The sequence below is a fragment of the Saccopteryx leptura genome, chromosome 6 (genome assembly GCF_036850995.1).
Source record: "Saccopteryx leptura isolate mSacLep1 chromosome 6, mSacLep1_pri_phased_curated, whole genome shotgun sequence".
In the NCBI taxonomy this organism is placed as follows: Eukaryota; Metazoa; Chordata; class Mammalia; order Chiroptera; family Emballonuridae; genus Saccopteryx; species Saccopteryx leptura.
In genome coordinates this window covers 10,418,363-10,433,507 of record NC_089508.1, presented here as the reverse complement: position 1 = coordinate 10,433,507, position 15,145 = coordinate 10,418,363, and the positions used below count along the sequence as shown (strand labels likewise).

Sequence of the window (15,145 nt, the reverse complement as noted above, 5' to 3'; positions counted from 1 at the left end):
CTTCTTCCTCCTGCAGTGTTGCTCTAGCGTCCTCTACTGGCAAAGTTTAGCATCATGCCCGACAGGCAACAGAAATATTTAAAAGGTCCAGATTCATTTTTGCAGAGTTGCAGTGAAGGGAGGATTTGGAGTTGAGAAACAATAAATTGATAACTTTTTCTACTTTAAGCAGGAATTATATTTAAAAGTATTTTATATTTACCCTCATATGTATTTACCCTTTCCAGGGCTCCTTGTGTAGGTCCAAGTTTCCATCTATAATCATCTTTTTTTTTTCTGCCTAAAGAATACTTTCAAAGTTTCTTTAGTGAAGGTGATAAACTTTCTCAGCTTTTGTTGGTCTGAAAAAAATCTTTATTTTTGCCTGCATTTTTGAAGGCTTGTTTATGCTTTTTTTTGAAAAATATGACATTTTCCCCCAAGCACTTTAAAAATGTCTCCCTGTTGTATTTCGGCTTACATGATTTCTTCTTTTTAAAGTTTTTATTTAGAAATAATTTCAAACACACAGACATTTCCAAAACTAATAGTGTTTCCAAATCCCCTTTACCCGGCTTCCACATATTATTACGTAACCACAGTACAATGGTCAAAAACAGAAAAATCACAGTGGTGCTCTATTCTATGAATATTATTCAGATTTTATCAGCTGTCTCACGCTTCTCCTTCGACACACTGTCATCAGTCGCAATGCCAGTTATTACCGAGGAGAACCTGGGGAAGACTGGGGGGACCCTCCCATCCCACAGATCATTCCTGTGGGGTCCCAGGTGCCCGGAGTCAGACTGCGCTGTGGCTCTTGGGAGGGTAGACCCTTAGGTCGGTTTCACAACCTTGACCAGGAAGAGGCTGCTCCACGTGAAGTTGTCGAAGATCATGATGATGAAGGGCTGGTTGAAGTGAATGGCCAGAGGCCCAGACGCCGCGTTCTGGGTGACTCCAGTCGGGGCAGCTGCCTCCACACCCTTCTCGTCGAGTTGCAGCATGGCCTTGTGGACCACCTGTTGGGATGGGCCGAAGGTGGTGGCTCAGCACCTGCTGTGTGTGGGGAGCTCGTCCCACCTGGTTGCTTGGGCTCCTCCCACCTCGGCTTTACGGACAGCGGAGCTGATGCTCGGAGGTACCTGCCGGCTTCTCATCTAAGTGGCAGCCGCGGGACTGGAGCTGAGGTCTGTCTGCCGCCAGGACTCGGGCTGCACCTAGACTTCCTCCTTAGGAAGCGGGCAGGTGGAACCCACCGTGTGGAAGTTAAGGCTCTTGTGGCACTAATGGGACCTCACTGGGTCCTCCATTGGTAGATGGAGCCATGGCTCCCTTTCTTCCCCGCTAGGTCGATACTAGGGTTCAACTTAAGCCAACTGCTTGTGCTTACTCTGTATAGAAATAGGGTAATCTCTGTTTTGTTGGAACAAAATTAGAAGGAATTCTGAAATTGGTAGAATGCTTTAGTAGCTTATATAAAAGCCTCCGATGGGTACGAACTGGCTGATTAAACAACTGTACCCTGTGGAGCAGGGACTCTCACGGACTGCGCAGCAGGGGCCTGGAGGGCCCGAGTGGCTCTGTACCAAGGCACATGTGGCCCTCTGAACTGGGCTAGGAACCCCGGTGGTTGTCTTGGGATTTGAAGTATTGAGAGGAATAGGGCCCCTGGGTCAAATGTCAGATGCTGTTGATTGGCTCTGTGGCCTCGGTCAGTTACTTACCTTCTCTGAGCCAGAAATTCCTCCTCTGAGAAATCGGGATGATACCCAGTGGTCAAAACCCACATGCTTGAGTGAGGGGGCTGCTGCCACTACCGCTTTGTCCTGTTCCCCATCTTGTTGTGTCACCCATTAGACTGTAAGGTCCCGTGGGGGCAGGGCCATGTCTGAGTAAGGGAGACATACCCAGCGCCTAGCATAGTTTGAGGCACATTGTAGATGTTCAGTAGATGTGTTTCCCGAATGAAGGGATGAATGAATGAATAACAGAGCAAAAAGCTGCTGAAGGTATGAATGTGATTGGGCAGAGGGTTCGGTGTGATCTCATTCAGACCGTTTCCCCTTCCGCAGTATCTTTTTGCAGGGTGTCTCACAGGCCCGCCACGATGACTTCATTTTGCATAGCGCCCCCTCTGTGTGGCCTGGTGGAATAGGTAAATGCCCAGCCTAGGGCTCTGCCTTGTCACTAGCTTCCTGTGTGACCTTGGGGGACAGCACATTTTCTTGCTGAGCCTCTACGTAGCCTGTTGTCAACTAGGGGCTTGGACAAGACCTGGGGCTCTCAGCCTGGGGCCTTGGGGCCTGTTTATGAGTAAACAGCATGTTGCTTGCTATTATTTATTTGTACGTTTTCTGGGGGAAAAAAAGATAGGCTCTAAAGACATTTACCTTTGACACCTTCAGCTTGGCTTCTTGGGTGATGCCTGAGAAATCTGCCCGGCTGTTGAGCAGGTCTGCAATGCCCATGTCCGCCAGCAGGCCCCCGAGGTCATAGGTTCCGGAGATGGAGACTTTCGGGATGTACAGGTCCACCAGGCTGCTCCGGGGTAAGCGGGCGGGGTTAGACTTTCCCAGGGCTGGGCCTGGCCAGCCAGACTTCCTGTGATGCCTGCAGACCCTTCCTCCCAGTTAGACACGTTCTCTGGGGACAGGAGCAGGGACAAGGACAGGGCCGGACATGCCTCTCCTTCCACTTCATAGCTTCCTCTCTGGGCCTCTGAACGGCGAAGTCTGTCTTTCTCAGCTCTGTCACTGAGCTGATTCCGCCCGGGGTACAGTTGAAAATAAGGGGTCCCTAGCGAAGTCCTTGTGGTTCCCTTGCCAGAAGTGGAGGGGGGGGCATCCCACTGGGAGCAGGGCTCCTGGCCCAGCTGTGCCTCTAATGCTGTGTGGCATAGCCAAGGCCTGCCCCTCTCTGTGCTTGTCCTCATTCACACAGCACGGCAGCGCCCGGCAGCTGGGGCTTCTGCCCTGGCCCTTCCGTGCTGAAGCCCTGAGATTGATTCTGTAAGAACTCCCTGATTCTGCCTGCGGTTCTCATCGGATAAAGCCAGTGCAGTTTCTAGAAAAGAAAGTGGAGCCGTGCTGGGAATGGGACGCCAAACGTTTTTGCCTATCAAGACATTCACTTTATTTAAGTACTTCTTCCTTGTCCTGCTCTCCAGAGGGAGAGAAGATGCCTGGAAGCCTGAGTCCGAGGGGCGTCAGCGAAATGGCAGGGGCTGCACAGCAGGCGGGGGACAGAGGGTTGGGGTGGGGGGCAGGCGGCCTCACTTCAAGCTAAGGTGGCCCTGGAGGCCTGAGGCTGCGCAGCCGGCAGGTACCTGAAGGCGTCTCTCAAGGAGGATGGACGGGGAATTGCAGGTGAGCGGACGGGATATAGCAACCCAGAGTAAGGCAGGCGGACCGCCAGCGCGCACCTGGCGGCCGCTTTTTGCCGGCTGCGCGTCATCTAGTCCGCCCTCGCCCACACAGTCCTCCGCATCGGGGTCACCGCCCTCAATGTGCAGGCTGGGCGACTGAAACTGAGAGAGGCCGAGGAGTCCCCCCAAAGTCACAGCACTGGGAAGCAGCGGGATTGTGAAGGAACCAGGACCGGTTTCCCCGAAGCCCCGTCTCTTCACCCCTGGAGAGCTGCCCCCACGCACAGCCAGCGCAGCAGGTGGCTGAGTGGCAGTGGGACAAGCGGCCAGAGAGGAAGGAGAGAGTGGGTGAACTGTGAGTGGGACGCAGAAGCTTCCCGTGGGAAGTGGTGCAAGGGGGCCTGAAGGGTGCCTGCTCAGTGCGTTGGGGACCATGGTGGGGTGACGCTGGGAGGGGTAGGTGGGGAAGGGGTCACACAGCATGGGGGTAAAGAGGTGAGGAACCGGAGGGGTTGTCTTCCGGGGCTGGGCAGGCCCGATTCAGTTGGAGTAGAGAATTTTTCATACCCAGTCACATATGAGGGCTAGAGGTGCAAAATTTTACCTTGGATGTTTGTTTGTTTAATTTAATTTAAAATTTTTTTCTTAAATGAGAAGCGGGGACGCAGAGACAGACTCCCGCATGCACCCAAACTGGGATCCACCCAGCAAGCCCACTAGGGGGCGATGCTCTGCCCATCTGGGGCCTTTGCTCATTGCCTGGCAACCAAGTTATTTTAGTGCCTGAGGTGGAGGCCATGGAGCCATCCTCAGTGCCCAGGGCCAACTTGCTCCAATGGAGCCATGGCTGCTGGAGGAGAAGAGAGAGACACAGAGAGAAAGAAGAGGGGGAGGGGTGGAGAAGCAGATGGTTGCTTCTCCTGTGTGCCCTGACCAGGAATCGTACCTGGGACTTCCACATGCTGGGCCAACGCTCTACTGCTGAGCCAACCAGTTTAAAGTATTTAAAAGGAAATAGCATATGTTACTGCTTAATGGTAAATTAAAGTAGTTTAGTGAAGAGATTATTTTTGGTATAAAGAGAAAGATTATCCACCCCATTTGCAACATATTAAGGTCCAGAATGTGTTAGAATCACGGTGCATTACTGGCACCTGGTGGCACTGTACCTGAATTACAGGTCCCCTTTCTGGGGGGTGGGGAGTGTTTGTGTTGGAGGGGGGAATGGGGCAGTTGAAATGGTGAAGAGCTGGCAAATGGATCCTTACCTATCATTACCCCGACACCAGCCTGCATACACACACACACACACACACACACACACACACACACACACACACACTTGCACACACACTCGCACTTCACATACTCAAGACAGGTATGTTGGGTTCCAGGACTCTAAGTAAGAACACATTCTCTGTCCCTCATGAAGCCATAGGGGATTTCTAAATCACAGAGCCTGTTGACCCCACGTCCCTGCAGGAGTGACATCACACTCCCAGGCACCTCCACGTCCATTTACAGAGCTGGATCAACCTCTCCAGGCACACCAGCAGCGAACAGAGGCGGTATGATTCAAAGTAAAAATAATTCGTGTCGGGAGCCGATCTACAACTGCTGGCTGACAAGGTCACAGCAGAAGAAGACCCACAACTGCTGACTGACAAGGTCACAGCAGAAGAAGATCAAAAACTGCTGATTGACAAAGTCACAGCAGAGAAGACCAACGGCTGCTGGTTGACAAAGTCACCGCACTGAAGACCAATGGCTGCCAATGGCTGCGGGTTGACAAAGTCACCGCAAAGGAAAGGCACAACGATACTTCCCCCTTTTGACCTTTTTGAATTAATCTGGCCTTATATTCCCCCCTTTTCTGGGTGTGTGCTATTATTTATGGCACAGGGATAATAGTACCGTGCTTTCCCTGTAGATTCATAGTAATTTCTTTGGAAATGAGACAGAGGGTGTGAGTTCCACAGAAAAGCCTGTAAGCCCCTTGAACTGGGCTCATAGACATAAGAGGCTGGCTATGATATCCCTCGTAAAGGGTTAAGTTTGTAGGAGAATTTCTTCTTATTAATCATGTTAGAAAGAATAGATTGTGACTTGTGAATAGGTAGGAAACAGTAACTATACACAGAGCACCTTTCAGCCTTCACTTAATTCATCACTTTACCTCCCTAGCTTTTTCATGTGGTAAAGAAACTTTCCATTCTTCTTGCATACCTGACCTGCAGGTGGTGGAACACTCTGAGAAAAGTAAAGTTAGAACTTAATTAGTGTATGAATATAGTAAATAAATAAAATTTGACTAGACAATAGTATCCTAGACAAGGTAGAGTTATTAATCAGTACTGACCTTTTGGAAGTTTGTATCAATATTGTTATTGCTGTTCAAGTTATTGTATAATTGTACTTTGAATGACTTACCACCTGATTTATAGTTTATAGAAATGAATTAACTGTTACCTAGAAAATGTAACCATAGTGAAACAAAAACAATGACTAATCAATGTATTCTGAATACCATGTGATTGTAACTTAGTGTGTGTGCATAAAAGGAAAGCTAGACCAGCAATTGAGAGAGATGCCTGGCAGTAAATGCTAACTAGAGAATAAAGAGAAAGAAAAGAATTCGGCTCTCTCACTCGATTCGTGCTGACGCCGTCTCTTCCTGTGGGACCCCTGGATCCCCACAGGAAATTTGTCGGGCTGGACCCCGGCAAATTCGAGAGCATAAAGTTCAAAACCTACATATGTGATAAAGTAGAGCTTCTTGCTAGATTTTGTACCTGCAAATACTTGGAAGGCTAAATTCATCTGAGTGGAATTTGTCTCATTCTTTGCTGCTGCTGCTGCCCAGCTCTGCTGGTGCCCTGGGCACAGCCTCCCTGCCTTGGTTGGTGCCATTCCCTCTTCCACTCATGCTCCAGGGGCCACTTCCTGCGGCCTGAACTTCTGCTGAGGCTTCACACACAGTTCAAAGCCAAAGTAACCTGTTCTGCATCCCCTCCCCCAGGTCCCCGGGCAGAGTTGGGCAGCCTCCCTCTGTCTCTCTGTCTCCCCCTCTGGCAGAGCCAATGCTGTTGCACCACTGTGAATTCCACCAGACTCTGTCGTCTGGTCTGGAGTGCATGGCTTTGAGGTCTACGCTTTGTCTTGCTCCCCCGTTCTATCCCTTCTACGTAGCCTAGTGTGTGGTGTGCAGCAGGCGCCTCCGTTCATGTATATTACGTCAAGAAGTCAATGAGCGAATGAGGGAATGACAAAGATGACACCTGCTCCATGAGCCTTCCTGGGCTACTCTAGATCCAAGTGCCCACTGCCTCCCCTGCCTCTCCTCTGCCCTCTGAGTCTGCACCCCTGCACCCACTGCCAGGTCTCCCTCTGAGTCTGCACCCCTGCACCCACTGCCAGGTCTCCCTCTGAGTCTGCACCCCCACACCCACTGCCAGGTCTCCCTCTGAGTCTGCACCCCTATCCCCCACTGCCAGGTCTCCCTCTGAGTCTGCACCCCCACACCCACTGCCAGGTCTCCCTCTGAGTCTGCACCCCCACTGCCAGGTCTCCCTCTGAGTCTGCACCCCCACTGCCAGGTCTCCCTCTGAGTCTGCACCCCCACACCCACTGCCAGGTCTCCCTCTGAGTCTGCACCCCTACACCCACTGCCAGGTCTCCCTCTGAGTCTGCACCCCCACACCCACTGCCAGGTCTCCCTCTGAGTCTGCACCCCCGCGCCCACTGCCAGGTCTCCCTCTGAGTCTGCACCCCCACGCCCACTGCCAGGTCTCCCTCTGAGTCTGCACCCCTACACCCACTGCCAGGTCTCCCTCTGAGTCTGCACCCCCACATCCACTGCCAGGTCTCCCTCTGAGTCTGCACCCCCACACCCACTGCCAGGTCTCCCTCTGAGTCTGCACCCCCACTGCCAGGTCTCCCTCTGAGTCTGCACCCCCACACCCACTGCCAGGTCTCCCTCTGAGTCTGCACCCCTGCGCCCACTGCCAGGTCTCCCTCTGAGTCTGCACCCCCACGCCCACTGCCAGGTCTCCCTCTGAGTCTGCACCCCTACACCCACTGCCAGGTCTCCCTCTGAGTCTGCACCCCCACATCCACTGCCAGGTCTCCCTCTGAGTCTGCACCCCCACACCCACTGCCAGGTCTCCCTCTGAGTCTGCACCCCCACTGCCAGGTCTCCCTCTGAGTCTGCACCCCCACACCCACTGCCAGGTCTCCCTCTGAGTCTGCACCCCTACACCCACTGCCAGGTCTCCCTCTGAGTCTGCACCCCCACACCCACTGCCAGGTCTCCCTCTGAGTCTGCACCCCCACACCCACTGCCAGGTCTCCCTCTGAGTCTGCACCCCCACACCCACTGCCAGGTCTCCCTCTGAGTCTGCACCCCTACGCCCACTGCCAGGTCTCCCTCTGAGTCTGCACCCCCACACCCACTGCCAGGTCTCCCTCTGAGTCTGCACCCCTGCGCCCACTGCCAGGTCTCCCTCTGAGTCTGCACCCCTGTGCCCACTGCCAGGTCTCCCTCTGAGTCTGCACCCCCACACCCACTGCCAGGTCTCCCTCTGAGTCTGCACCCCCACACCCACTGCCAGGTCTCCCTCTGAGTCTGCACCCCTGTGCCCACTGCCAGGTCTCCCTCTGAGTCTGCACCCCCACACCCACTGCCAGGTCTCCCTCTGAGTCTGCACCCCCACACCCACTGCCAGGTCTCCCTCTGAGTCTGCACCCCCACACCCACTGCCAGGTCTCCCTCTGAGTCTGCACCCCCACACCCACTGCCAGGTCTCCCTCTGAGTCTGCACCCCCACACCCACTGCCAGGTCTCCCTCTGAGTCTGCACCCCCACACCCACTGCCAGGTCTCCCTCTGAGTCTGCACCCCCACACCCACTGCCAGGTCTCCCTCTGAGTCTGCACCCCCACACCCACTGCCAGGTCTCCCTCTGAGTCTGCACCCCCACACCCACTGCCAGGTCTCCCTCTGAGTCTGCACCCCCACACCCACTGCCAGGTCTCCCTCTGAGTCTGCACCCCCACACCCACTGCCAGGTCTCCCTCTGAGTCTGCACCCCCACACCCACTGCCAGGTCTCCCTCTGAGTCTGCACCCCCACACCCACTTCCAGGTCTCCCTCTGAGTCTGCACCCCCACACCCACTGCCAGGTCTCCCTCTGAGTCTGCACCCCCACACCCACTGCCAGGTCTCCCTCTGAGTCTGCACCCCACACCCACTGCCAGGTCTCCCTCTGAGTCTGCACCCCCACACCCACTGCCAGGTCTCCCTCTGAGTCTGCACCCCCACTGCCACTGCCAGGTCTCCCTCTGAGTCTGCACCCCCACTGCCACTGCCAGGTCTCCCTCTGAGTCTGCACCCCTACACCCACTGCCAGGTCTCGTGTTGGCTGGTGTCATTCTGACTGCTCATGTACAGACAGAACTCACATGCCCCAGGAGTAAGGATCATGTTCAAAAACCTCTGCTCCTCCTCCAGCGTGAGGACTGGGGGCAGGGCACAAGCCTGGCCATAATTTTTGTTGTCCTCTAGCTCGGAAGTGCCCTGGGGGGAAAATGAGTTCATTCATTCGTTTGTTCATTCATCCATTTATTCTTTGCTTGTTCACACGCTCAGCCAACCCTCCCTGAATATGCACTCTGAGCCCCCTGCCCCTGAGATCCATTGTCTCTCCTCCTCCTGGCCACTGACCCATCAGCGTGGCCGCTCCTCACTCTCCTTCTCCTTATTCACGCGTTACCTACTTTATGTCCTGATCTTTTCACTTATTCACTGATTGATGAGGAAGAGTTAGATCCTCTGAATGATTGAAGAATCATTCACAGGTTTTGTGTTGCTTTCATGGTGCGTATTGTGGTTATTTTCATTATATATATTTTAATAAATGTAGTCTCTTGGGCATTTTTAGCAGGGCTTAGTTTCAAGTAAACAAGATAATGAAATGGGTATGTGGGAGGCTGAGGGATTGGCGTGCTCAGTTTAAGAAAATTATGCAGAATGTGATAACAGAGGATGGCTGTTCACCTCCCAGGGACCTTACTTTGTGGAATGCCCCCAAGCATCTCAGTGTCAATCAACAGATGTATAAGTAAGTGTGACCTCTAGGTCAGAGGACCTCTCGGCCTTTGGGGACCCAGCAGACAGGAAAGCAGTGAGCCCTGGAGGCTGAGTCTGGGGCAGGAAAGGCACCCAGATGCACCCCTTTTCCACCTGCCCCACTTTCTGGGAACACATCCACTTCAGAGGCCCACGCGGCTGGCTAGAGGGCTTACCTGCTGGTCAGGGAGCTGGACCACCTCTCAATGGTGTCCCGGCTGAGTGCAGAGATGACCGTATCTATCTTCCCCTTCTCCGGAAGGACAAAGAACACGGTGCCGTTGCCCATGTAGTCCAGCTGCACCAGCTGGCAGGGGAGCACGGGGTCGTTAAAGTACTTGACCTCCCTTGACTGGAACATCATGGGCACCTTCACCAGGGTCGTCTCGTTCACATAGAAGTTTTCCTCCCTGGTGCTTTCCAGGTCGAAGGGGTGTGCCCATGTACCTGGGAAGGGGGAGGAGGGGAGGGGAGGAGAGGGAAGGACACAGGCCTGTGAGGGCAGGAGCTTGGGAGGCAGCTGAGCGCCGGGGGACCCCATAAGCAAGTGACACTGCAGCCTCCCGCGCCCGGGAAGGTCTCCTGCCCATCTGCCAGTGTTTCCTGATAAATGGGAAATCTCTGGAGGTTTAAAGCTTGTTCCCCCTTCACCCTTGCAGGTGCCTTGTTAAAAAACAAACAGAACAAATTCTGGGACTTCCCTAGCAGGGGTCATCAAACTTTTTATAAAAACCGCCCACTTTTGCAGTGCTGGTAGACCTGGTCCCTACCGCCCACTAGTGGGCGTTCCAGCTTTCATGATGGGCCAATCGTGGCGCTCTTTGGTTGCACGGTAGGGACCAGGTTGACCAGCACTGCAAAAGTGGGCGGTTTTTATAAAAAGTTAGACGACCCCTGCATGGAGTTTTTGCGTTAGTTGGTCTGGTGTGGGATCTGATGTTTACGAACAGGCAATGTGGAAAGGCTGCTGCAGATGGGTGAGGAGGAACTGAGGTTTGGCATGGGTGGCACCTGGTCAGAGCCGGCAGTGAGCACTTGGGAAAGGCGTATATGACAGCGTGGGGGCAGTCCAACGGTTCCAAGGTCTGTCTGCCTCTAGGCTGTACTTCCCGTCCCTGGCCCAGTGCTCGGCTCACAGCCAGAGCTCAGCCACCGTCTGTAGGCTGTAAAGCGGCCACACTGTTCATGGTTACGTGTTTGGGCCCCGGAGCAACCTGTAAGGGCTTGGGCAAGTCACCCAACTCTTCTGGTTGAATTTGGATCTTTTGTAAGATTATATAATTCCACCTTCTTAATAGGATTATGGTAAAGTTAGAGACTCACAGACATGCATGTGCTTTGTAAAGCAAAGGCTTTGCCCCAGTGTGCACCCTGGGTTTTGATAGCTGTCACTATTCTTGCCAATAGCAGATGGGGTCTTATGAGAATGGGATGGATAGGGGTACCTTTGAAGAAGATGTAGTTGACCAGGATAAGCATGGCTGAGCTATCCAACTCTGAGAACAAGTCCACGATTTTGCCTTGTGTCTTATTCTTGATGTACTCATTGATGTGCTCACTGGCTCTGGCCCAGTCCTGGAAATCTGTAGCCAAGGTGTCCAACTCATAGTAACGCTTGGTGTCTGCTGAGAACGAGTCTAGAAGCTGCAGGCTCTGGTTGAGGAACAAGGCATTGCCCATGGTCATTTCCAGGCTGGTATCTGACTCTCTGAGGAGGCGATGAAGGTGCCAGAATCCCTGATGAACATCATCCTCGGACATCTTGGTGAGGTTGAAGCCCAGGCTCCGGAGAAGCTGGGCCCTTGTGTCACCACGGGCCCCCAGGGAAAGCAGAGCCAAGGCCATGGAGATGCTGACGGGGGAGATGAAGATGTTCTTGTCGGGAGCTGAGGCCACGAGGTGCTTATACAGTCCAAAGGCAAAGTCAGCGTTGTTCGGGGCCAGGTCTCGGTGGTGGCTCGTCACGCTCGGGTCAGCATCGGGGGCCGGAGCCTGGACACTCCCAAGGCCGCTGGTGGCCAGCCAGAGGAGACAGGTGGACAGGAAGAGCAGCATTGCTCAGGATGGCCGGGCCCTGCCAAATGGGAAGTGCTCGTTAGAGGGTGCAGGGCTCCACGGCCGTGGCGCTGGTGCGCCAGTTTATTCTAAGGGACATAATAAAGGAGATGAATAGACAGATGAAGAGGTGATAAGAGGGTGAGGTCCATAGGGTCCCGAGCACAGGAGCTCCTGGTCCTGTGCAGTTGGGGTACACCACCCCCGCGGCGTGTGTGCGTGTTCACTGACCCCGAAGTTCTCTGAACCCTGTGCCTTAGGGGTTTGTGCGGAGGCTTCATCACATAGGCAGGGTCGGTGACCGACCCCGGCTCCAGCTCGGAGGATGGAGGGAGGGGTCCCCCCTTCTGAGGCCGTCCAGGGCCCACCAGAAGTCCCCTCATTACAACAGAAGGCACTGCTCTCCCCCCAGGAAATCCCGAGGGGTTCAGGAGCTCTGGCCAAAGAGCAAACAGATATTAGCACAAAAGATGGTCTGAGTGCTCATATCACTTAGGAAACTACAAGAGTTTTAGGAGCTCTGTGCCAGGAACTGGGGGAAGAGACCAATATATCTATTTATAATAATAGAAAATAATAGTTTTATACAGACAATGGAATATTATTCAGCCTTGAAAAAGAAGGACATTTTGACATTTGATAATATGGACAAACCTTGAAGACATGCTAAGTAAAATAACCCAGTCACAAAAAGACAGTGATATAATTCCCCTTATATGAGGGGCCTAGAGCAGTGAGAGTCATAGAAACAGGAAGTAGACCAGTGGTGAACAGAGGCTGGGAGGGAGTTATTGTTCAATGGGGACAGACTTGCAGTTTGGGAAGATGAAAAAGTGTGGAGGTGGTTGTGGGGTTGGGTGCACAACAGTGTGAGTGTCCTTGATGTCACTGAGCTCTGTGCTCAAGAACAGTTTAAACGACCAATCGTCGCCTGACCTGTGGTGGCGCAGTGGATCAGGCGCTGACCTGGCACGCTGAGGTTACCGGTTCGAATCCCTGGGCTTGCCCGGTCAAGGCACATGCAGGAAGCCACTACGACAAGTACCTGCTTCCTGCTTCTCCCCCTTCTTTCTCACTTTCCCTCTTTCTCTCCAAAAAGCAATAAATAAAAAAAATCCCCAAAGAAAAATTGTTTGTATATTATACCACAATAAAAATTCAGAAAAAATGAAATGTATTTCATTAAAAAATGTTTGGGAAGAGCCATTGGAAACAAAAACCAAAATAGAGCCAAGGTCAGAATCAGCTCCCAGGCCCTGGGCTTTGTGGGGCCACCTGCATCCTAACAGAGAAAGGAGGGTTCTCGGAGAAGCAGGTTCCCCTGCGCTGTCCCGCCCACGGGCTCCAGCCACCCTGGGAGAGGCCGCGGACCCCAGTGAAGTCTGTGCCTGCCCCCGAGAGTGTGGTGCAGTTAGACTGTGGGACCCACTCCTACGGACCACCCTCAAGCACCTTTCCCTGGCTTTCTCCCGGATGGACGGACAGACGGACAGACGGACGAGAGCCTTCCCGTGAGACCGAGGCTGGCACCCCTCTGCCCTCCCTGCGCTCTCTTCCAGCCTTCCCCGTGGGGCTTCCTCCGCCTGGTGACAAAATGCCCAGCTGAGTTCCAGCCTCTCTCAGGCTCGCTGCTTTGATAAGGACCCTGTTGCGCCCCCCCCCCCCCCACCCCTGGCCCTCTAGGCAGCTGCCTGGCTTTATAGACAATTCTGCCATTTTCCTGGGTTTCATTGGAGACCAAGGTGGGTTAGGATCCCAACATTACTATGTATGAACTAGGACTGGGTGGACTACTGAAACCCTCAGTCTGCTCAGTATAAACGAGGTAACAATGCCCACCCCAACCTTGCCCCTTTGACCTTCCAGCGTTCTGGCTCGTCTCCTCTCCCCCAGTCTCAGCACACAGCCCAAGTCCGGGCGGTCCTCTCTCGGGATTAGCAGCCGCCCCCTGCGAGGCCTCCTTGCCTCCTGCTCGGCTCCTTCCAACCCTTTCTCCCCCTGAAGCCAGGGGCGTTCTCCAAAATTCAAGCTGAATGGCTTTCTCCTGCTGGAAGGCTCCATGGCTTCCAGGCAGAGCTGATCTTCACTAAGGTGGCCTGGGGCGGGGGGTGTTGTTCCTCATGAGCCCGTCCCTGGTGACAGCCCTGCTCCCGGCCTCTATCGTGGCCCCTTGGAGTCTTAGCCATCGCACACCGGCTGGCCGTCTCGGGGGTCTCCTGCCGGAACATACCAGACTTTCGTCCATCCGCTGGGGTCAAGGCAGGGCAGATCATTCTAGTTCCTCAATGTTTGCGGAGCCAGCTCTGGCCCAGGAGCTGTCCTGTTCTTGCCCCCTGTGGCTCCACTCTGTAGGTCCGTCCTCTCCCTGCCTTGTGTGGCTCACTCCCTCCTGCCCTTTGGTACTCAGGTCCCAGGTCACCTCCTCCAGGAAGCCCTTCCTCTGTGATTCTCTGCCACTGCCCCCTATCACACCATGGTGAAATCTTTGCTTTAGCCCCAGTCACCTCCACACCTGTCTTTGAGCCCCTTCTGAGCAAGGACCCCATGCAGTGCGTGGCATGGAGTGGGCTGGGCTGGCCCCAAATACAAGTTCTTCTCGCTTCCCTTCCCTTCCTGCTGTCCCTGGATGGGGATTAAAATGCTACAAGATGGTTGTGACTATCAGTCACAGCGGTTGTCAGTGTTTCCTTATGTGACCTCCCTTTAATGGGTCATCCTGGGCCCATTGTACAGATGAGAAACTGAGGGCAGGGAGTCAGAGCTAAAGTTCTAAGCCGAGTGGCCTGACTTCCAGCCTGTGACATGCCCTTGTGCCTTTTTCTGTAGGAAGCGAAAGGGGCAGTGAAACAGCTCTCTGAAAGGTAGAGTGTCAGCATTATTGGTGAATTTTATTTTAGGTATGTTCTTGGTCCTTATTTCTGAAGTGACCTACATAGTAAACACCTCCTGTGTTCTTTATTTTCTCAAGTGCCCCGGGGGCCGGGTACAGTCTTGGGCCTCTGTATCCAAACCTCCTCTGTGTATTGTGAAACAGAGAGTCTTGTTTCATCTGCAGTGTGCCTGCACCAGGTCACCAAGCCAGGAGGTGTGTGCGACTCTGTAGAGGACACAGTCTGCACTATGCCAGCCAGGCACCCTGTCCCCCCGACCCTGCGTGCTCCCACGGGGCACTGCCCATGCCAGCTCTCGGATTCTGTCTCTGAGCCTGTTACGCTGTTTGGCTCAAGAGCATCAGTTGTGAGACAGACGGGAATGGCTCTTGGCTCAGTGTCAACCGCTGAAAGGCAGGAGGCCAGGGGCAATCAAACCTCCTGTGGGCGGACACACAGACTTGGGGGAGCCCTCTCCACGTTGCCTCCTCTGCCTGTTGGCTGTGCAATGCCCTAATGGAAAAAAATCAAACGAGCAAGTGGCAGTCATGGTGTTCTAGAGGCCCGGCCGGAGCAGAGGATGGGGTGATACTCACGGTCTGCAGAGCTCAGCTTGCACCTGTGGCTGGATCCTGCTGTCCCGGGTCCTCGCGCGTGTACAGTAAGCCAGTGGGGCAGCTGCTGCTAAATCTTGTTTGCCAGCTTCCTGGCTGGTTAATGGTTAGAAGGGGGACAGTGGCCTTAGTTG

At 53.8% G+C, this 15,145-nt stretch overlaps 1 protein-coding gene across 1 annotated transcript; it reads right to left on the bottom strand.

Annotated features, from left to right (window-relative positions):
• Nucleotides 1-461: 461 nt before the first annotated feature.
• SERPINA6 (serpin family A member 6) lies at nucleotides 462-15,143 on the bottom strand. Its single transcript, XM_066343578.1, has 5 exons — nucleotides 14,994-15,143; nucleotides 10,918-11,546; nucleotides 9,649-9,919; nucleotides 2,373-2,520; nucleotides 462-1,001 (listed from the first exon to the last, which is right to left on the bottom strand). Exons 2-5 carry the CDS (start codon nucleotides 11,525-11,527, stop codon nucleotides 816-818), a joined length of 1,215 nt encoding a protein of 404 aa, XP_066199675.1. The 5' UTR covers nucleotides 11,528-11,546; nucleotides 14,994-15,143; the 3' UTR covers nucleotides 462-815.
• Between the last annotated feature and the right edge of the window lie 2 nt (nucleotides 15,144-15,145).

Excerpts from the sequence above, each read along its gene's own strand:
- SERPINA6 (XM_066343578.1), bottom strand. The coding sequence starts at position 11,527 with ATGCTGCTCTTCCTGTCCACCTGTCTCCTCTGGCTGGCCACCAGCGGC. Across the intron at positions 2,521-9,648 it reads TCCAGCTCCCTGACCAGCAG|CCTGGTGGACCTGTACATCC; the intron begins GTAAGCCCTCTA and ends ACCCCGGAGCAG. Across the intron at positions 1,002-2,372 it reads CCAAGCTGAAGGTGTCAAAG|GTGGTCCACAAGGCCATGCT; the intron begins GTAAATGTCTTT and ends CCATCCCAACAG.